At 26.6% G+C, this 22682-nt stretch overlaps 4 protein-coding genes and 1 long non-coding RNA gene across 6 annotated transcripts; 3 read left to right on the forward strand and 2 right to left on the reverse strand.

The window, feature by feature from the left end:
• The first annotated feature begins 257 nt into the window (after positions 1-257).
• On the forward strand, positions 258-6699 carry LOC126838645 (vacuolar protein sorting-associated protein 11 homolog). 2 transcript variants are annotated; one of them, XM_050573240.1, is made up of 17 exons: positions 258-488; positions 1653-1721; positions 2661-2834; positions 2903-3262; positions 3323-3409; positions 3500-3657; positions 3760-4129; positions 4182-4328; positions 4410-4598; positions 4664-4771; positions 4855-4953; positions 5076-5305; positions 5372-5544; positions 5633-5834; positions 5892-5987; positions 6097-6184; positions 6242-6699. In XM_050573240.1, exons 1-17 carry the CDS (start codon positions 462-464, stop codon positions 6611-6613), a joined length of 2949 nt encoding a protein of 982 aa, XP_050429197.1. In that variant the 5' UTR covers positions 258-461; the 3' UTR covers positions 6614-6699. The 2 variants fall into 2 exon arrangements, with proteins under 2 accessions (XP_050429197.1, XP_050429198.1); XM_050573241.1 differs by lacking the exon at positions 258-488 and adding an exon at positions 517-698 and having other exon boundaries at positions 6242-6698.
• A 29-nt stretch (positions 6700-6728) lies between these two features.
• Positions 6729-8447, reverse strand: LOC126838655 (probable actin-related protein 2/3 complex subunit 2). Its single transcript, XM_050573258.1, has 6 exons — positions 8143-8447; positions 7996-8089; positions 7648-7934; positions 7362-7582; positions 7090-7294; positions 6729-6943 (listed from the first exon to the last, which is right to left on the reverse strand). The coding sequence occupies exons 1-6, from the start codon at positions 8214-8216 to the stop codon at positions 6916-6918; spliced, it is 909 nt and encodes a 302-aa protein (XP_050429215.1). The 5' UTR covers positions 8217-8447; the 3' UTR covers positions 6729-6915.
• A 297-nt stretch (positions 8448-8744) lies between these two features.
• Positions 8745-11769, forward strand: LOC126838652 (DDB1- and CUL4-associated factor 13-like). The gene is made up of 8 exons (XM_050573253.1): positions 8745-9063; positions 9231-9613; positions 10263-10434; positions 10671-10818; positions 10886-11039; positions 11103-11249; positions 11328-11491; positions 11552-11769. The coding sequence occupies exons 1-8, from the start codon at positions 8994-8996 to the stop codon at positions 11637-11639; spliced, it is 1326 nt and encodes a 441-aa protein (XP_050429210.1). The 5' UTR covers positions 8745-8993; the 3' UTR covers positions 11640-11769.
• A 1815-nt stretch (positions 11770-13584) lies between these two features.
• Positions 13585-14085, reverse strand: LOC126838664 (uncharacterized). The gene is made up of 3 exons (XR_007685720.1): positions 14055-14085; positions 13884-13976; positions 13585-13707 (listed from the first exon to the last, which is right to left on the reverse strand). It is a non-coding gene; the product is annotated as an uncharacterized LOC126838664 (long non-coding RNA).
• Positions 14086-15009: 924 nt separating this feature from the next.
• LOC126838649 (glutamate dehydrogenase, mitochondrial) lies at positions 15010-22173 on the forward strand. Its single transcript, XM_050573247.1, has 9 exons — positions 15010-15182; positions 15264-15702; positions 17947-18147; positions 19809-19895; positions 20013-20200; positions 20285-20401; positions 20476-20637; positions 20707-20911; positions 21060-22173. The coding sequence occupies exons 2-9, from the start codon at positions 15321-15323 to the stop codon at positions 21329-21331; spliced, it is 1614 nt and encodes a 537-aa protein (XP_050429204.1). The 5' UTR covers positions 15010-15182; positions 15264-15320; the 3' UTR covers positions 21332-22173.
• The last annotated feature ends 509 nt before the right edge of the window (positions 22174-22682 follow it).

Genomic DNA, 22682 nt, shown 5'->3' on the forward strand with positions numbered 1-22682 from the left:
AAAAAATAGGGAAATATTATTTTACCCCAAGGAACATAATGTCGAGAAAAGAAAAAGAAAAATATTTTTCAAAAAACATTTTTTTTGATCCACGCTAATATATATATCACTTCCATTTTAGTTTAAACCGAACCTTGTACAAGAAAGTACTTCTTCTAGGTGTAATATATATCTGTGGCCTTACTCTACCTATAATGTTGTGAAATCGTAGAAGACGTTTCGGGGACGGAGTGGCCGAGTGGAATTTAGCGGCGGTTGCAATGCCTCCTCGCAAGGTCGCCGGTTCGAAACCCCTATGAGAGTCTAAAACTTTTTAAAACTTTTTAACGATAAACATAAAAGATAAGTACGCTCATAGCTCATGCCTCATATGCTCTTGAATTACACCCAGTCAGGTAAATGGCCGACTTTTCTTATCAAAGTGCCCGTTGTTGTAATATATATCTGTGGATGATACAACGATGTTATCAATTATTATTATTATCACGGTAATATTATCATAATTATATATTTGATTATTATGTAACATTACAAAATAAATAAATAACTGCAATATTATTAATTGTAGTACAAAATACAAATTATAAATTATGGTTAATATTTCTGGCATTCACTAAATTTGGAAATTTATTTCCATTTAATCTATTGGAATATTATTATATAAATACGTATTATAATAGAACATGTCCTTTTTAGAAGTAAGTGTATTAACATAATATCTTTACACATTAAGCTATTTTATAGGCGTGGTAATTATTTTTGGTTGTAAATTAAATTTAAAATTGTCTTTTTTTCCTTAGAAACATAATAGTTTGTGTGTATATAAATAAAAAAACAAAAAATTTCAAACCCCTAGCTTAACTCTAGTATTTTCCGATGATTTTTTTTCTATTTGATTATCATAAAATAATATAATTTTTTATTCAAAAAATTTTACCTTGAAAACTTATTAAAATGTTGACAATTAAAAAAAAGGCAGTATGGGTAGGTCAATGCATAGTGGTGACAGGGAGGTCATTAAATTAGGAATTAATGTAGGGGAAAGTGATAAAATCACTTACAAATAAACACTTATGTGAGTCTGTAGATGGCAGCAATACAACAATTAATAAAAGCATTCTAAACCCTAAAACTTCACCTATAAAAGTGAAATAAAGAAAATATTTCCATACCTTCTAGGGTAAAGGGTTTATAATATTTTTTTGATTTGTCAGTGTTTATCGGTAGTACTACGTGTGAAGAATATTCCATACAAATTTGAAACTAATTTGACTATTTTTAAAAAAATGTATAATAGAGCACCATTCTTTTAAGCAGAAAAATTTTTAATTTTTTAGGGTTTTTTTTTTCAATTTTTAAGGGAAAGAGATGATTTTTAAAATTTTTTGGCCAATTTCAGATATGATTTCTGATAGCTAGATTTGCTATACAAAGAAATTGATTCCATGTTTTAAAAAACATAAGTTCAGGCACAAAAAAAAAATAATATCACTTCATTGTAAAAACAATTCAGCATTGCATCGAAACTAAACAGAAATTAAGTTATAAATTAACATTTAATATTAATTAAACTATTTTTCATTATTATTTGTCTAATAACTCTTTGTATTTTTACATACTGTACATAATTTTATTAATTTTATTTGTTCTAGTGGCGTAGATTCAATTTCTTTGATATTAACCATAATGCAGATTCTAAGCGGATATCTCAAGCAATTAGTGTATGTGAATTTATATTTTTTATTGTAAAAACTAGTTCAAGTGCTCACATTAGTGGCATTTGCACCACCTTAGTAGAAAAAAACGTTCTGTATCTAAATGCGTGAGTTCAGTCTAGCTGGACCAATGAATATTTTCTAGTTACAAAAAAAAAAAAATTGAAGTTGCCAAAATACCATTTTGCAGAGTGGTGCAAATGCCGCCATGTGAGCAATGATGTAACTTTCAATCACGCTAGTGCTTGAAGGTTATAAAAACATTAACATTTTATTTTTGAACCAAAATATTTTATCTATCCTTAAATTGAGAACTAAAAAGTATTGCCCACCTTCAATTAGATTTGAAATCCTATAAATATTATTTGTCCTCAAAATAGTTCTTAGAAAATTTTGAATATTTTGATATTTACTATCAAACAATGTATTCTAAATAAACTTTTAAGTACATTATTTATACGTTATTTTTTAATGAGGTGGCTATAGATATTTTCTCCAGTCCTTCACCTAAAAATTTATTTTTTCTTTATTCATTTTATTAGTTAAAACTTGCACTCGGCACTCCCCAAGGCTTAAGGTAATGTAAGGGGGTAGAAAAGGCAATATTAGACAAAAATAATTGTTTAATGATAGTTAACTTGTTCAAGGGCAACTGGGTATGTATTTACTTGGAATACTTTGCTTTTAAATCTATGTTTTTATTAACTATTGCGAATTAGTTATAAAATGATATTGGACATTATGATAGTGTCATAAAAAAAATAATAAATTTAAAGCACTTGCTTTAAGTTTATCTATTTTATGTAGTAGACAGACTTTATAATAGGACTAAGAAAATTATAGTAAAAATGTATTTTAAAATAAATTAAAAAAGAAAGTAAATGTTATATAAAACATAAGTATATTTTTATGTATAGTCTGATGAAGAATGTATTTTTTTTTTAGAACTCTAAAATAGTGGCTACAAGTAGTGGACATGGCCATTTAGTGATTTGTGATGTGGATGGACTTGTGTATTTGGTTACTCGAACATTTATTGTAACTGCATTTCGAGCTTATCAATCAACTGTACTTCTTTCTACACAACTTCAGTATAGCAATTTGTTAGTTACAATAGGTGTAAGTAAATATATATCTATAATTTGTATTTATACAATTTATATTTCATGCTATTTATTTTTATTTAGGAGGATGAATCGAATACAAATGCTATACTTAAAGTATGGGACTTGGAAAGGCGCGATCGCCAAACTAATCCAACATGCGTGCGCACTACAAAATTACCAAAAACTGAAAAACCTACTACATTATGTGTGACTGACAATCGTTTGTTGATGGCTGTGGGGTTTTTGGACGGGTCTATAGCATTATATAGAGGAGATTTATCTAGAGACCGAAGTTCGAAACCAAAGATGTTAAAAGAATTAGGTCAAGAAATAACAGGAATGGCTTTTAAATGTGTATCTAAAGATCAATGGTTTCTCTTTGTTTCTACTGCCACATCTGTGCAGCAATTCAATGTTACTTCCAAAGATTTTCACCCTATGGTATGTTTATGAATTTATATTTTTAAATAAAAACATACTACTAATGCTCTATGAATTTAGACAGTTTTAGATGCGGTTGGTTGTGATCATAAATGCTCAGTACTAGTGAATGGCCCTGATAGTCATTTTATGATTGCTAAAGAGGATGTAAGTTAAAATACAGTAAAAAATATTATATACTTTCTGTATTTTCTGTATTGTATTTCTGTATTTTATTTATTTATTTGAGTTTTTCAGGCAATATATTGTTATACCGTTGACAGCCGTGGTCCATGCTATGTTGTAGGCGGCCAAAAAATCATTATTCAATGGTTTCGTGGTTACCTAATTATAGTTTCTAAGGAGAAAGGAAAATCTCTTAACACAATTACAGTGTCTACTACTACAAGGCATTTGTAATTATTTATTCCTATAATTTTTCACTGATTAATCATTGGCAATAATAGTATAAGTTTTGATGTAAATTTTGATTAGTTGTTGATTTTATTTTTATGTAGGGATGCAGTTGAGTTGGTGTCTATCACTGTATTAGATATTCAAAACAAATTCATCGTATTTAATACAACTTTGCGTGAAATAGTATCAGTTCTGCCCGAGTGGGGATCATTGTATATTTTAACAGCTGAAGGAAGCCTTTCTCAATTGGTTGAAAAAGATTTACAATCAAAATTGTCTGTACTATTCAAAAAAAATCTGTATGACGTAGCTGTGCGTATGGCAAAAAGTCAGCAATATGACTCTCAGGCATTAATTGATATATTTCGTCAGTATGGTGATCATTTGTATGCTAAAGGCGACCATAGTGGTGCTGTAGAACAGTATGTTAAAACAATTGGAAAACTTGAACCATCTTATGTTATAAAAAAGGTAAGTGTTTAATAAAAATTGTTAATCTAATATCCATAATGTTTATTTTTAGTTTTTAGATTCTCAATACATTGATAGTTTAACTACCTATTTGCATGCTTTACATAAATCTGGAAATGCTACCAAAGACCATACTACACTATTGTTTAATTGTTACTCAAAACTGAATAATCTTGACAAACTACAAGAATTCATATTGGTGATTATTTGTCATTTCATATGTATTATTAATTTTTGGATTGATGAATTATAAATTTAATTATAAATAATTATTTTTCAGACAAAAAACGATAATATTGATTTTGATGTAGATGTAGCTATAAAAGTTTGTAGGCAATCTTCTCCAGAAAATGCACTTGCATTAGCTGAAAAGCATGGTAGACATTCACTGTATATAAAAATACTTTTAGATGATCGCCATGAATATGCTGCAGCTTTGGAATATGTTGAAAAACTCACTATTCAAGAAGTACAAATTATATTTTTGCATTGTTTATTAACAATATTGTTTTTAATGTATGATTTACGTTATAGTCCATTCAAGTTATTAAACATTATAGTAATGTATTTATGCAAAATGTTCCTATGGACACAGTCAACTTCTTGAAAAAACTGTGTTCCGCTTGTTATTCCAACATAAATGTAAGTTGATATAATAATTAATTAAAGTATATATATATATATATCTTTTAAAATTAATAATTAACATAAATTGACATTTGAAGGCAGGTAATTCAGAGAACTCAGCTCATCCTGAAGATTTCATTTATTTATTATTGGACGATTCTCTATGTTTAGTTGAATTTTTAGACCATTTTTTAAATGTAAGTTAACTAAAAAGCTTTATAATTTTTTCATAAAATTAGTTCATAAATGTATAATATAATTATTTTATTTTATATTATTTTATAAAGAATCATAATAATTTTTGGTTTTTATTTTGTAGTTTTTAAGTAAATGGTCTTCTTCATTACTGAACACTTACATTGAACACAGTTTAGTTGTATGGAAAAATGAGAAAAACTCTGATAAACGTAATGAAATTGAAAAGAAAATTATAAATACTCTAGAATCTGCTGATGTTATGAAGTGCGATGATTATTATCAAATGTTAATTTTAGTATTGTCATTCGAGTTTAAACCAGCTGTAGTATATATTTATGAACATAATAAACAGTTGAGTCATATAATTTTGCATGTAAAATAATAGTTGTTGATTAAACCTATTTAATTTTAATTTAGGTATTCAAAATTAGTTCGCTATTATTTATCTTTGAATGATTACAATGGTGCAATAGCATGTTGTAGAAAATATGGACATATTGAACCAAAACTATGGATAATAGCATTCACTACAGCCACAGAAGATGACAATTTTCCACCTTCTATGTTAGAAGAATTATTAAAAGAAATTGGTAAACAATTTTAATTGTGTTACAAATTTATTTTATTTATATTTTTAAACACTTTTAACTAGAATTCATGAAATTTTTTTTTTGTTAGAAACTAAGTCTCTCCTATCGGCACATTTTATTCTATCGTCTTTAGCTAAGTCTAAAAATATTAAAATTGGTAATGTTCGAGCTTATCTTACTAGTTTATTTGGGGCAGAAAAAAAAACATTAGAAAAAGATAAAGAAATGGTAAATAAATATCAACAAGATACTGAAGTTATCAAAAATACAATAGAAAAATTAAAAAATAGGTAATATCATATTATGAAAAGGTTTTTAAGTTGTATAATACATTTTACTGTTTTTAGCGCTGTAGTTTTTCAAGGTTTGCGCTGCAGTGCCTGCAATAATCAACTTGAACTTCCTAGTGTACATTTTATGTGCCAACATTCTTACCACCAACAGTAAGTATTTGAACTATTAATATTATTTTTATTTTTATTATTACACACACACACATTTATATATATATATACACAAAATTAGCTAACAATTTCTTCTTTTTTCTTCTAGTTGCTTCCAAGCATTTTCAGAAAATGATGACGAATGCCCAGCTTGCACTACTAACAATAAACAAATTATGGATATAATACGAACACAGGTTAGAAAATGTCGTAAAATGTTATGTTTAAGCTTAACCAGGACTTTTCTTTTTTAGAGTATGATCAAAGATCACAATGAGACATTTCATAGTCAGTTGGAAAGAGCTAATGATAGTTTTTCTCTCATATCAGAGTATTTTGCACGGTGTCTATTTGATGAGCCTTTTGCTGTCGAAAATCAACTAATAAAATCAAATGAATCAAGTAGATCAATTTTTGTACCCGAAAAATTAAATCCTAAATTAGTTAATACAATAACGGAAGCAACTTCAAGATCGAGTCCGATTCTAGTTTCTTCAAATACAATATTAGAACCAAAAAATCCATTTGATGAGGATGACGATAATATTGAATATGATGATGAGAAAAATCCATTTAGTGATGATTATGTATTAGATAATAAAAATCCTTTTGCAAATGATGTTTAGATAGTGGTTATAATATTCAACATGAAATAAATAAATATTTTATTAATGTATAGTAAATTTATATAAATGCAGTACTATTATTATTATAATTAAATAAATCGTAAAATTAAAAAAATTCAATTAATTGTTTTTTTTATTTATATATAAAAACAATGGTTAGTTATATTAACTAACAATATACATGTATACTGGACTAACAATAAAATCCATTAATGCTTGTTTAAAAATAATTTAATATAGGTATTTATTATATTGTGTTTTAGTTAAACAATTTAAGAAAAATGCAACATATTTATAATCTATCAGTCCCTTCGAACAAATGATCGGCCACTGAAACAAAACAAATTTAATTTAATTAATGTAAACACATTTTTTTAAAAGTATATTTATTTAACAATAATTTCACAAAATCTCTCCAATTTAAATGATTTAAGAAAACAGAAAAAAAAGTTAGAATCACAAAATATTTTACTCACGTAATAGTTTTCTTTTCATTTGATTTTTTAGCTTCTGGTCGAGCTCTGTTTAGCACTTTAATGAAATCGGTAGTCTTTGCTCGCATGCAAGAATGTATATAAGCTTTCGTACACTTGATGTGATAATGCAGATAATCCCGAAACATGTGTATCAAATTTATTGTATTTTCACGTGCAGCTCGATTAGTATGTCTTGGAAACAAAACTATATGTAAAAAGAAAACAAATATTACTAAATTGTTCATTAATTACAATGAATTTTTAAAGTTTACCAAATGTTATATATCCCACTTCATCACCAATACGAGCATTTGTGTCTTGTAACTCAAGTGGTGGTTCCTTATGTGTAAATAAGACTTGAGGAGAAGTTTGGCTCGCTCTTCTACCTTCTCGAAGTTCTTGCATAAAAACTTTGCCCAAAACTATGTCATCACTATCTCTAAATACTGTACTGAAAACAACAGTTACACGATCTGACTTTGCTTCTACATACCTAGGACAAAAATAATAATATACATGTCAATTTTCATGTGTAAGTTATTAGTCATTACTACTTACATAGTTTCGTCTTCTCGATAATTAATCACAGCTCTTTTATGCCCTTCTTCCCCTTTTTCTTGAAAATCAAAATACTTCTCAAATACTGATGCAAAACAGTTTCGCTTCAGTTGACCAATTTTTTTAATTAATTCTTCCCAGTTGTCAGGGATTTTGTCCAAGTCGACGAGCAAAGAAAAGTTAAAACCAGACTCTGGTTCAGTAACATAAGAACCATACACACGGTTCAATAGCTCTGTAGCACCATGTTCTTGGAGTTCAGCGTAAAACTTTAATGCTATACTCACCTAAAATACATTTCGGTTATTGCTAGACTAATATTACACTTTAAATTAATAAAAAACTTACTCGTAACATATTCTTTTGGCCTTCTAAATTTGAAATGTGAAATAGCACGCCCGCATAGTCCGATATGAATATATTTGTGTTTTCTGGTTTATTCCTAAATATGAACATTTATTAGAAAGTGAAAACGATTTATCAAACGTAATTTACCCGGCCAAGGCATTTTTTATCCGAACAGTTATAGACTCCTCTACAACACGATTGTTGGTTTCTAACAGGATCATATTTTAAACTTTATAGCACGCCTAACAAAATAACTAAAATAATAAGTTTGGCATTCGATAAAAATGTTTTTATTATTAACTTAACTACAATTAAAAAATGTATACAAAAAAAAAATGTATCAGATTGTATGACGATTTGTAGAAAATGTAAATTTGCCTAGTACACAAAATGCTTTAGAGGACGGTATCAACTCTCAGCTCAGTTTACTGTATAGTGTATATACTATACAGTATAATATTATTATTACTATTATATATACTTTTATAATGAAATCATTCTTTATCAGAATTAGTCATTAGATAACGTGACCGGATGGACACTGGACAGTGTATCCCACCGACACAACAAAATATCCCAGAGCACCGTATTTTGTATCAAGAGTTCGGACTTGTTTGTGCACGTGCTTAGTTATAACAGCTATAGTAGCTACTGTATATTGAAAATAAGTTGTGAGACTTGTGACTTGAATGTTGATATTATTTGATTATTGATAATGACATTATAAAATATTATATTACAATTATAAAACATAATACAAATATAAATTATATTATTAAAAATAATAGTTAATACTTATTACTTTTAATCACGATTTAACCGTAATTTTAACTGATTATTGACTAAGTACTAAGATCTTTTTATGACTTGAATATAGAACATTCTTGCCTAAAACATCAGTAGTTATTGGTATTTTATTATTTATAATTATTTGAAATAAATTTACGTTCTGTTAACGTTTATTTTGGAATTAGCTTCTTGTATTAAATATTTGAAATATGAAAGTTAAGGTTTTAACACGAAACCCTGATAACTATTTGCGAGAAACGAAACGAGACATTCAAAAAGGTATTAAATTTCATACTAAATAATAATGCAAATATTGACAAATCCATTGTACCTGTTTTTTAACCGTTGACAAAAATTGTAACTAACATTTTTAGTTTTTATTATTAATTGTGGATGTGTTACTTTTAAAACTGCTAGTATTGTAGTAATTATTTTTTTATTTTCAGTGCCTCGAAATTATGACCCAAACCTTCATCCTTTTCAATCATCACGGGAGTATGTTCGTGCTCTTAATGCAGTTAAATTAGAAAAAGTATTTGCTAAACCATTTATTGGTAACTTGGATGGTCATCGTGATGGAATCTTTTGCATGGCTAAACACCCTAAATCTTTATCAACAATTGCAAGTGGTTCTTATGATGGAGAAGTGCGCCTATGGAATTTAGCTAGAAAAAAATGTGTTAATATTGTTAACGGGCATGAAAGATTTGTTCGTGGATTATGTTTCAATATTGATGGTACTAGTTTACTAAGTGTAGGAGACGACTCTACAATAAAAATATGGAATACAGAAGAATTTGAGACACCAGCTCACACTTTTATATCACAGGTTTATATTAATTATATCTTAATAAATACCTTCTAGTGTGTTGAGTAATAACTTGAATATTATTGACATTATTGAAATGTCTCAAACACTTAATCACGATAATTAATCAATAGTATATATATAGCTATTTTTCCACTAATTGAAAATGTTTCATAAGGAATCAATCAGCATTGAAAACAGCTTGACTTCAGGTGCCAAATATCATCAGTAGTAGCTACTCTGCCACACCATGTCCCTAATTTTTAATTTTGTATATTATTTTATAAAAAAACTGCGACAAAACTGATTCCAGGGGCTTGTAGACTTTTTCTAAAATTAACGTAAACACAAATACTAATAATGTATTATCAATTTAGATTTTACCACAGTGATCTTCCTTCGTCAATTAACTCAAACGAGAAAAATGTATATTACTTTTTATATTGTGATTTATCAATTTTAATTTCAACTTTGTATGTTGAATCAATTGCAATATTTTAATTTTAAAACAAAAATGACCTGAAAAAAAGGGACAATATCAATTTGTATTAATATTTAAATTTGATGTATGTTGATTATTGATTGTTATTATTATTAATCAAATACCCCTAATTTGTATTATTTAAAATAATCATAATGAATAATCCAAGAAACTTGATTTAAATTTTAGTCTGTTCTTTATGGTATAAGTCACAAATGGTTAGATGACAAAGTTTTTGCGACATGCGGTGATTCTGTACAGTTATGGGATGTAACACGCAGTCAACCTACCTCAGTTTTAAAATGGGGTGTAGACAGCTTGCACCATATTGCTTTTAATCAAGTTGATACCCACGTTTTAGGTAATTATTAGAAGAATGACTAAATTACATAATTTTTAAATTTAGTTAGTTACACCTTACACGAAGCTACATTTTATATTCAAATATTTAAGAGTCATAACAAATAAATGAAGTCTTATAAAAAAAATTGGCCTTGTTTTGTTATAGTTTTTACAATTTTTGTATGATACTTTGTACTTAACTTTATTCTATTATTTTAATTATAATAGTAATGTTTGTGTGGATATTTTGTATAGCTTCATGTGCAAGTGATCGTAGTATTATTCTTTATGATACAAGAGAAGTAAAACCTATGAGAAAAGTAGTAATGAAGCTAAAGTCGAATCAATTAGCTTGGAATCCTATGGAAGCATTCAATTTTACTGTTGCCAATGAAGATTATAAGTAATTGCAAATATTTATTATTAAATTTTTAATTTTTATTCAATATTCAATTTTATTATAATTACAGTTGTTATTCATACGATACAAGAAATTTAAAACGGCCAGTTAATGTGCATATGGATCATGTATCTGCTGTAACATGTATAGATTATGCGCCAACAGGACTTGAATTTGTAACTGGGAGTTATGATAAATCCGTTAGAATTTATGAAAGCACTAGTGTAATGGTTTTTTTTCTTAAACAATAAATAAAACAATTATTTTAATTTTTAAACAAATTTTAGGGACATTCCAGAGAAATCTACCATACTAAGCGTATGCAACATTTAACTAGCGTTGTCTGGTCATTGGACAACAAATATGTTTTAAGTGCATCTGATGAAATGAATATAAGAATATGGAAAGCTAATGCATCAGAAAAATTGGGAATAGTCCGTATTCAGCCTAATACAATTAGTTATGTGATATTTTTTAATTAATTATATTGTTATATTATAATATTTATTTAGTTAAGACCACGTGAGGAGAGAGCGAAAGCTTATAATGCAACATTGAAAGAGAAATTTGCTGCTCATCCTCAAATAAAGAGAATAGCAAGACATAGACAAATACCAAAACATATTTATCATGAACGTGAACAACAATTGGAATCCAGAAAAAAAATCAGAAGAAAGTATGTGAAAATAATTATATTAGATTATATTTTTTCTAAATTGTGTAATATTTTTTTTAGGGAAGAAAATATTCGTAGACATTCTAAAAAAGATACTGTGCCTTTTGTTACTGAAAAAGACAAACATGTCATTGCAGAAGTTTATTAGAATATTTTTATTTTTTTTATTTTTGTTAGTGTTACAATCTTAGTTTAATTTATTAATAAGAAAATTTATTTTTAAAATTAAATTGTGTTTAGAATTTATTAATAATCATAATCTTATAATAAACCATGAACTGAGTGTTAATTGTTATTAAACACGAGGGAAAATAACCCGTATGTATTTAACCCACTATCTAATAGTAATAACCATTTAAGGTTTTAACCATACACTACGTGTATAATATACATGTTAAATGTTAATAGATGTATAACTACAGTATACTTAGTATTTTGTTCCGATTCACTTGACATTTTATTTTTCTAACAAAAGTTATTTGAACACTTGTTCTTAGTTACTTAGTACACTAAAACCAAAATTTATTGGCAAAATACCACCTTTATCATTACATGTGTGCCACTTTTGTTAATTTTGTAGTGTAAAAGTAATTTAAAAAAGTAATAAGTAATTTAAAAAGTAATAAAAAAAAGTAATTTTAAAATTTTTGTCTATTACATGTACCGAGTGCTTCTTTTAACACCCTACACTAGTTAAATCTTATAATAATTGCAATTTTGTAGGTTTTTTTTTGAAAACATTTCTGTTTTTGCTATATTACTAAAGAGATGATATTCATATTATTATCTTTTTTAGTATTTTCTAGAGCTTTATTAACTTTGGAAACTTGAAGGTAACGTATACATTTTATTAGTTTTTTAAATTAAGAATAGTTTGCTGAGAATTTTGACTGGTCGATAACCAGTTTTGAATAGTTTTAAAATTTTTGAAGTTAATGTGGGGAGGAAGGTTTGTGAGTAGAGTTATTTTTATCTGGGCGCATTTCTCAACCGCGTACCACATCCTGTCCAAAATTTTATACTTAAATAATTATTCAAAACTGTTATTGACCAGTCAAATTTTTCAGTTAATTATTGTTAATTTATAAAGCTAATTAAATATATACGTTGTCATTTAAGTTTTATAAGTTGATAGAGCTCAGCAAATACTAAAAAATGCGAAAATTGTCTCATATTGTAGTATGACATGAATAAAAATGTTTCCAAAGAGAAACACTACAAAGTTGCAATTATTTTAAGAGTAAACTAGTATAGGGCGTTAAAAGAATCACCCAGTGTTTATGATCTGTATGTATGACCTTATTAACAGACATTTTTTAGATAGTTAAGTACCGGTATGGATCTAAAAATGACATGTAGAAGGTTCTAATTTGACCAATATTATTGGGTGTGTAATGAGTTAATCAAAGTTTGCAGTAAACTATTATAATACTATACATTTTATAACTATAAACTATAGTTAATAAAACAAAGTAGAAATGTTAAGAAGTATAAAATATTTTTTATTTTATTAAATCATAGATAATTCTGACCTAGTAGGTAATCAACAAATATGTGCTTGTATTAATGGATAAAACACTAATTTTGAAGGATAACATAATATGTAGCTTCTATTATACACAATAAAATTCATTATCGACTCTGGACAATTATGTAACTAGTAAAAAAAAAAAACATACTTTTGTACAGAAAACTGTTAAATAATATTTTTTAAATTTTCTTATACAATAATATTTTCTTTTTAGAATGGGTCTGAATAAAATTCATATTTCACTAGCTAACTAAAAAAAAAATTATTTATTGAAGAGTTTTTTCTACAACAAGTTAAATATTTTGGTAAAATTATTATCCAGTTTTAGAAAACATATAACTTAAGAATTTTTTTTTTTTAGTTGGAGAGTAAAATGTAATTTTTTTGCCTATAACTTTATTTGGAACTTAGTTAAAGATATATACAAAAAAAACAGTAAAATTATACTCAGCTTTATATCAAAACTATAACTATATAATATAATAATAAAAGAATACTTTATAATAAAAAGCTATTTCAAAATTCTAATAAATTAAGTAAATATACTTACTAAGTAACTATAGTTATATATCAATTGTTTTTCCTTTCGTGACTAACGCAATTAATGTTTCTACTCTGCTTTTTGCTAAATTGACTTGCATTTGTAATGTATCAGTGAACGTATTCTGGTCATTTCTGTGTTCTTCTAATAACAATAGAATTTCATCATATTTATGACACGTTTGGAGAACTTTGCTCATTAATGTCGTTATCTTATACTAAAGAAAAAATACACATTTACTCCATTTTATAAATAGTTAAATAAAATGTACAAAGTAGTTAAAATGTTTCAAGTTTTAAGATAATAAAAAATTAATGTACTGTATGTGAACTTTCGGTTTCTGCAAAGCACACACTTTCAAATTTTTTTATTTTCCAACTTAGAGTATCAATTCTTTTTTCCATATTGGATACCTGAAATATAAATTATAATTTATAGTTTATACACTCCGTTATTAGAAGTACAGTTATGATTTTTGATTATAAACTTACTACTTGTTCTAGTTGGTTTATAATGTCATCCATCGTTAAGTATGTAACTCCTGTTATTATTTTACGATTTTGTAGACAGTATAAATAGTAATAATTTAATAACTAATAAATAAATTACATTTTGAACATGAAATCCAATCTACATGTTTTTTTGCTAATTGTTAACTCAGTATCAAAATTATCAATATTAAGCTTAATATTGATAATAAATTCTATATTATTTCTTGCTATGATAAATTTCCCGCCAAAATCACTTTAACGGGTGAATATATATTTTATTGTTGTAGTTATCACTTATCATATCATAAGTAGAGGTTTGTGATTGAAAAATGAAAAGAATAATACATTTAATACAAATAGGTAATAAGAAACGAAGCTACCGAGGTCAAAATTAACGTTATACTTTTTTTCACCGAGACAATAAATCGTGGAGTAAGATAATTTGTTATTTATAGTTTATTAATATTTATAGAGGGTAACCGGTAGATCCTCGGTCAACTAGCTCTATGCCCCCACCCCACTCCACTGCTAATGACTTATGACTATTACATCTTTATCTAAGACCTTAGTTCTCAGTAATTAGTAATTACTAATGACTTATGAAAAATAATTACTCTATCTATCCAAGAGAGTCTTACTAAAAGAGTCCCTTACTCTATCTTACGGTTTGAAATATTAATCGTGTTCCATGCTATGCTTCCAGCATCAGCTTTTTTTTGCTATCGGAAAATAAGAGCTCTGAGCCCTGAAGGGAACTAAAATCTAGACGACCTAGGCGGTATGTTACCATTTTAAATCATTAATCATGAATCGTGATATTAAAACTAAGTATAGGATAGCAGCTGATGTACATAACCTACCATTATGGGTCATCCGCCGGTGCCCGGGCCCCGGTAGATATTATATTATGTTGATTGTTCAATACGCACGCGCGCTATTTTCATATTATCGAATTCCCCTCCCAAGTCGTACAACAATTTACAGCACTATTTGTATGTAGTGTAATTTAGGTATTGTTTCTTTTTTGCGGAACTGCCAAGCCGATAATATATGTCAAATAAAATATATTTAAAATCTTCATTTCGTACTTGAAATCACAACGGCGTTACACTCGAAAGGCATCACTGCGTTAGTATTAATCTGTCTGTACATAAAATACCTAGCGTTTTTAAAAAAACTGTTTAAGATTGATGCTATATTCATTTTTAGGTCTAGATTTTTCTTTAAGTTTAACAATTTTAAACCGTACTTTGTTGATTTGTCATCATGTACAACTTAAGTCGTCTGGGACGTAATGTATCGGAGAGTGTATTGAAGTCAACATCAATATCGGTAGTCCGAGGACTCCACGAAATGCCTGACCACTTAAAGGAAGTACCTACTGCTGAAAACCCTAGGTTTTTCGACATGGTTGAATATTTTTTCCATCGAGCATGTCAAGTTGCTGAAGACAAACTCGTGGAGGATATAAAAGCCAAGATGACTGTGGAAGACAAAAGGAAAAAAGTTAAGGGAATTCTGCTTGGTATGCAACCGTGTGACCATATTTTGGAAACATCATTTCCAGTACGTAGAGATAGTGGAGATTATGAAATGATCACAGGATATCGTGCACAACACAGTACTCATAGGACACCTTGCAAAGGAGGTAAGTTGTCCAATGTTTTGTTTTTAACAATGAATTATTATCTAGGTTCTAAAAAAAAAGTTTCATGAAATCAATCATAGTTACATATGTTACAGTATATATTTACATTATATAAGTATTATCCATTTTGAGCCTAACTATAGCTGTATGACTATAAATACATATTTTAGCTCATGGCGTCAAGGCTCCACTATCGAGTCTCAGTCACCAAATTTGTTTTATTAGTGATATCAGGTCTCTAAAAGTTTATTCAAACCAAAATCTGAAAATCAATCATTAAATAACAACAAAAATATAACATAATCTCAGTATTTTTTTAAATTTTCAGTTAAAGAATATAATATTATAAATTATTATTATTTTATCATCTTAAGCTGTAATATATACTCGTGTGTGTGTGTGTGTGTGTGTGATATATATATATATATATATATATTTGCTTATGTAGTTTGATTTTGGTATTTTCTACCTAGGAATTTTCTAATAGTAGATTAGGTTATTAAATAGGTCAATTAGCTAGTGAATCATTCATATAATATTGTGGACTTTAAACAGGTGCTCATACTCGGTAATATTGAGTGGAAATGGAGAAAATTAAATGATGTTACAAGAATTATAGCGGTATCCTTTAGTACTTGCCAAATTCGTGTTTACAAACAAAAAAAATTAATATGTTATTGAAGCTATTATCAACTATAACAGTTTTAGTCCGTTATCTGCTCTAAATTAATTATTGACTATTTAAATAAATACAAAACAAAATTATATTTTATATTAAATAGTTTTATCAATTTAATTACTTCAATTAATTATCAAATAATTTTTAATACATTATTGTTTGTAAAAATGTATTATGTTATATAATGGTTTTATTGTAGTCCTAATATTCTATATATATGTTGTATAGTAGAAGTATCATTAACTGACAAGTACTTTTTTTTTATAATTAACAAAATGCATTGCTAAATTAATGTGAACATGCTCTTAAGTAAATTATTTTAAATAAATCATTAATATATAAGTACTTATTGATGACATGCATATTGATTACGTTTCTGTATCTATTAAAAATTAAAGTGGTTAGCTATTACTGGAGTAGCTGATTATTTTTTAATTACTTTGCTAACAATATTTACTTGTTGATAAGATATAAACTAAATCACTTATTACTTTTTTTCCATTACATCTATAATATACTAAAAGGGCTAATAGGAGTAATTAGAGTTAATAGAAGGTCAAGTGGTAGAATAAACATAAATTAATAGTGTGAACTATAATTAGCTTTAAACAATTAATACTGATAAACAATTATGTTGTCATGAAATATTGCCAACCCTGATACCCATTTATTTTCCTGCATCTTTGATATGTCCAAGGTATATCAAGTTTTCAAAAATAAGTTTGTATTTAAATGTTTTTAAATAAGAGAAATTTTTTTTTTAAAAATAGCCTCTGAAAAAAAAATTGTTCAAAAAATTCAACAGATTTATAATTTAATCTTAGATTTATTTTAATACTCATAAGTTATTACAGTTTTGATATATGTATAATACATTCAACACTTTTTTGTGTTTAAATAAGAACTTAGTGATATTATTTTAATATTTTAACATTCAAGTTGTTTAAACAGAGTTCTGAGCAGTTCTTGATAAAATCTCATTTTACTTTTTAACTTAACTGTTTTCTAAGAAAAAATAAGTATTCCGATCCAGTCAAATAAAACATTAAAAACAAACTTTTTTTTAAAATTAAATTTTGTTTAAATGTGTAAAATAATTTAGAAAAAAAAACATAATTTTTAAAAAAATAACCCTTGTTACTATTGACATCCTTGAAATTATTTTTAATTTCTAATATAATATATTTTTTAAGTTCTATTTTTTTGCACTTTTTACTATAAAAAAAAAAAAAGTTAAAACACACCTTTCTATATTTATTTTCTAATGTTGAATTTTATATTTAAGCATTTGGGGAGACTCCTTTGCGAAACATTTAAGGGTGTTTATATTTGTGGGTCTTAAAAGTGTAATCGAGTTTTAATCAGTTTAGTAGTTGTTTCTAAACATAGTGTTTATAATTATATAATGTAGTTAGATAACTGTAAAAAAAAATTATTTATAATATGCATGAATAATAAGTAGAATGTAGATACAAAAAAAAATTACCTTTTATTTAAAACTAAAATTTATTTTAACCCAAGGTTAAAATAAAAAAAAGTTTATTTTGTTTTGAATTTAATTTTAGGAATACGATTTTCCCTGGATGTATCTCGTGATGAAGTTAAAGCATTAGCAGCTTTAATGACATTTAAGTGTGCTTGTGTTGATGTTCCATTTGGTGGAGCTAAAGCTGGCATTAAAATAAATCCAAAGAATTACTCTGAAAACGAACTGGAACAGATTACAAGAAGATTCACATTAGAATTAGCAAAAAAAGGATTTATTGGTTAGTATTCAATTTCATGTTCCATAAGTAATGTATATTACATATTAGTAATGTATATAACATGGTTTTTTGTTATAACTATTTTAGACTGTTAATATTGGTTATTTTGACTAATTTAATTGGCCTTCTAAAAAAAAAATGTCTTGTTATAAAAACAGCGTGAGAGACTATGTAGGAAATGATATTAAATTAAAAAAAGAATTAAGCTCAATTGGCACAATGAGGGTTAATAAATATTTTATTACTTGTTTTTTTTTTTTTTTTTTTTTACAGAGGAAATGAATTAGAATCATATAGTTGATGTATAATGTTATACTAGTTATAATACATAAAAATGTTTAATTCCAATAATAATTTTAAATTAATATTTTAAAATGATTGCATAATTTTTATCTCATGTATATTAATCTCATATGTCTGTGTATTATAACACGTCCTTAACAAAGAGAAGAGGTTTTATATACAGAATGATTAAAGTAACACTGATCTAAATAATTAAAATGATATATATATTTTCTTTGGCTTTTTGTTTTTAAATACAATTTTATAAATTATATCCACTGGTTAATACTATCATATGGAATAAATATAAATTCAATATTAGCTTTTGAAAGTAAACTCTTATTTGGTCGCCCAAAGTTATTTAACCCCTTTCAAAGAGTCCCTAATAGGCCCCTTTAAAAGTTCGACCAATCAAGGGTTCTTAACAGTTAAAAGATTTATTGTAGATTATTGTTACTTAATACTTATTCATCAAAAGTTTAATTTATAATATAGTTATTCAAACTAGTTAAATTATATTAACCATTGTTTTGGTTTTAATTAGATTTAAGATTTACTAATTTAACAACAATAATTACTTGGTAATGGATTTGTGTAGATAATCATATTCTAGAAACATAAATTATTTCAATTGACCTCCTTTAAAGTGTACTGTTAATGGCATTGTTCACATGCTGTAAATTGGAAAAAAAATAATACGTAATATGCCTTATCAATATTCTGTTATTTATTATACTTCATATTTATAAAATTATAATATAATCCTAACCTAACCTAAGCTTAAAGCCTTTAAAAGTATTGAAAGTGTAGTTTTATCTAATAAACCAAATTTTGTTTAAATTATTCTACACTATTACTTTAATTAGTAATAGGCTAAAGGCTTATAATAAATATAGTGCGAATAGAATATTTTAGGTGAAAATATAAAAATGTACCAAGTGATAAATTAATTACAATCTCCATTTCTCTTCCCTTAGGATATTTTTTAATCACTTTTAATATCATAGGTTTACAAATGTATACTTTTCATATTTACATAATTCAGTACTTAAGTAGTGCATATATATTAAGCCCAGCCCACTCTTAGGGCAACGCATAATGACTATTTTTGATCCAAGTTCCTTTCGATTTGTTTCAATGTTTAGATAAAAAGTAGCAACTGATAATTTTCATCTTACTTTGGAGATACAGTATATTATATACATATAATATACAGTATCACAGAGATACAGTATTTATATATATATATATAGCTTTGAGATTTAAGGATTTTTAACAATGAATTTTTATTTGAATACCTTTTTAATTAAATACCTTTTTTTATTATTAAAATGATAAGTAATAAATATTAAACATGAAATTTCAAATAATGTTATTAGGACCGGGGGTTGATGTTCCTGCTCCAGACATGGGTACTGGTGAACGAGAGATGTCATGGATAGCAGATACCTATGCTAAAACTATAGGTAACATTATATTACAAAAAATTATAATTTAACATAATTGGTTGAAAACTTGAAATTAAATATTTTAAATAATCGTTGAAATGTTTACAATTTAAAAAAAATAAAAAATTTTTTTAGGGCATTTGGACATTAATGCACATGCTTGTGTTACGGGCAAACCCATTAACCAAGGTGGTATTCATGGTCGAGTGTCAGCAACTGGCCGAGGTGTCTTCCATGGTCTAGAGAATTTTATAATGGAAGCTAACTACATGAGTTTAATTGGTACAACTCCTGGGTGGGGAGGAAAAACTTTTATTGTTCAAGTATGTTTTATAGGAAAATTTATAATATATGTTCTGTGTGTGTTGACTGAAAAAAAAAAATTTTTTTTTTCATAAAAATTCAAGGGTTTTGGTAATGTTGGTTTGCATTCAATGCGATACTTACATAGAGCTGGTGCAACTTGTATTGGCGTTATTGAACATGACGGAGCTATATATAATCCAGATGGAATTGATCCAAAAGTATTTAAACATATTTAAATAAACAATCAATGTAATAAAACACAGTTAAATATTTATTTTATTATCATATTTAGGCATTAGAAGATTGGAAAATAGATAATGGTACAATTATGGGTTTCCCAAGTGCCCAGCCTTACACAGGTGAGAATCTTATGTACGAACCTTGTGATATACTTGTTCCTGCTGCCACCGAAAAAGTTATTACATCAGCAAATGCACATAAAATTCAAGCTAAAGTATGTATATATTTTATAACTTGTTTTTATTGTTTTTTAACTATGCATTAACCCATTCTTGTTCTTTAGATTATTGGTGAAGCAGCTAATGGTCCAACTACACCTGCTGCAGACAAGATATTAATCGACCGTAATATTTTAATTGTACCAGACTTGTATATTAACGCTGGCGGTGTTACTGTGTCGTTCTTTGAATGGTTGAAAAACTTAAACCATGTCTCTTATGGTCGTTTGACATTTAAATATGAACGAGAATCTAACTACCATTTGTTGGGTAAAAATATTGACAGCTAAAAACATAATTTAGGATAATAGTTTTTATTATATTGAAGACTGATTAAGAGATAAAATAACAATTTTGTTTAAAGTTAAAAATAAGTTAAAACAAATTTTAACTTGCTTGAATATGTTATGTGTTATAGAATCTGTGCAAGAATCATTGGAACGTCGTTTTGGACGCGTGGGTGGAAGAATACCAGTTACACCATCTGAATCTTTCCAGAAACGTATATCAGGTGCATCTGAAAAAGATATTGTACATTCTGGATTAGATTACACCATGGAACGTTCAGCTAGAGCTATCATGAAAACTGCTGTAAAGTATAATTTAGGTCTTGATCTTCGTACTGCTGCCTACATTAATTCTATAGAGAAAATATTCACCACCTACAAAGAGGCTGGCCAAACATTTTAAATGTTTTATTATCGTAATAGTTTATATAATGTTTAAATACAAATAATCAATAGTCCAATTCCAAAATTTACCCTTTCTAAATTTTTGTTGCATCTATAAATTATTATATTTCTGTAGCAACTAGTTAGAGAAGTTTCACTAAAAATACCATAAATCAATAATCTCTTATAAATAAAATACAATTTTATTATACCATTTTTTATAACAGTGATCATATAATAATTTGATTAAATTAAGTTATTACATTTTTTAGACTAATGTCAAGAAATAGTAAAACATGAATTTTGTTCTTTTTGTAGTTTTATTTTATATTTGACCAAATAGGTACTCTAAAAAACTAATTGAAATATTTAAAATTTTTAATCATTGGAGGATTTGGTTATTTTTGTTACATGTTCTAAACAATATTTAATGGAACTTGATTTTTTTGTTTTGATTTTAATTCATTTTTGAAATTCCAAAATGTTGATAATGTATTGTGCTATTTTTAAGGATCCAGCTAATCTAGTATTGTACAGGTATTAAATATTTTATTTGTATGATATTTTGGATTTCTACCTTTATTATATTATAATAACTGGACTAAACTCTTTTGAGTACAAATGGCTATTAAAGCAGAAAATATTTCATTGAACGATTATATTTCTATTATACTATTTGTACTAATAGTTATATGGAAATATAATTGAAGCATAAACGTCTGTACATTTAACACAAAATATATCAATTATAAGATTAATTTTTTTTTATGTAACCATCATTTTTTTAATTTATTTAAAATAAAATAATTTGTTAAATTATTAAACAATGCCAACTACTAAAACATGATGTACAATTATAAAATTAGTATGTTACATTACTATTTATTAAATATTAATTATGTAATATGTACCATCTTTAATTAACTTTAATTAAAAACATAGTATTAATAATTTATTCGCTATTTTTTAACTGTTTAATTTAGATAATAAAGTGTATCTTAATGACAATATATTATGATTTAATATTATTTACAATTATTAAACCTAATCTACTATTTTCCTTCAAAAAAATATAATATTAGAGATGGGAACGGCAATATTTCTAGAACCCAGAAGTAATTGGAAGCCCCAAGTATAGTTTATGCAATTTTAGTCCTTTATTAGTGTGTTGGTAGGTGTTAAATCCCACATGTTAAGAGATTATGTGATGTTTATTACCAACACACTAACAAAGGTTTAAACAATTATGTGATAGTATTCGTGCAGCAATAAAATTAACGGGCATAATAGATTTAACATAGAACTGTTAGAGAACTTGTTAAGTATTATATTCAATAAAGTTTAATAGTAGTTTGCTTATATTTGGAATA

The sequence above is a fragment of the Adelges cooleyi genome, unplaced genomic scaffold, assembly GCF_023614345.1.
Source record: "Adelges cooleyi isolate 19-005CV unplaced genomic scaffold, UGA_ACOO_1.1 ACOO_flye_CR_arks_rails_tigmint_CR_PRNA_30, whole genome shotgun sequence".
Lineage (NCBI taxonomy): Eukaryota > Metazoa > Arthropoda > Insecta > Hemiptera > Adelgidae > Adelges > Adelges cooleyi.

Bases quoted from the DNA above. Each gene is read 5' to 3' on its own strand.
- LOC126838645 (XM_050573240.1), top strand. From the start codon at position 462: ATGTTATCAATTATTATTATTATCACG. The intron at 1,722-2,660 runs GTATGTGAATTT...TTTTTTTTTTAG, and splicing joins GGATATCTCAAGCAATTAGT to AACTCTAAAATAGTGGCTAC. The intron at 3,263-3,322 runs GTATGTTTATGA...CTATGAATTTAG, and splicing joins CCAAAGATTTTCACCCTATG to ACAGTTTTAGATGCGGTTGG.
- LOC126838655 (XM_050573258.1), bottom strand. From the start codon at position 8,216: ATGATCCTGTTAGAAACCAACAATCGTGTTGTAGAGGAGTCTATAACT. The intron at 8,090-8,142 runs GTAAATTACGTT...GTTCATATTTAG, and splicing joins ATAAAAAATGCCTTGGCCGG to GAATAAACCAGAAAACACAA. The intron at 7,295-7,361 runs GTAAACTTTAAA...TTTTACATATAG, and splicing joins AGTGGGATATATAACATTTG to TTTTGTTTCCAAGACATACT.
- LOC126838652 (XM_050573253.1), top strand. From the start codon at position 8,994: ATGAAAGTTAAGGTTTTAACACGAAACCCTGATAACTATTTGCGAGAA. The intron at 11,040-11,102 runs GTAATGGTTTTT...AACAAATTTTAG, and splicing joins GAATTTATGAAAGCACTAGT to GGACATTCCAGAGAAATCTA. The intron at 11,250-11,327 runs GTCCGTATTCAG...ATATTTATTTAG, and splicing joins CATCAGAAAAATTGGGAATA to TTAAGACCACGTGAGGAGAG.
- LOC126838649 (XM_050573247.1), top strand. From the start codon at position 15,321: ATGTACAACTTAAGTCGTCTGGGACGTAATGTATCGGAGAGTGTATTG. The intron at 15,703-17,946 runs GTAAGTTGTCCA...ATTTAATTTTAG, and splicing joins TAGGACACCTTGCAAAGGAG to GAATACGATTTTCCCTGGAT. The intron at 20,201-20,284 runs GTATGTTTTATA...TAAAAATTCAAG, and splicing joins GAAAAACTTTTATTGTTCAA to GGTTTTGGTAATGTTGGTTT.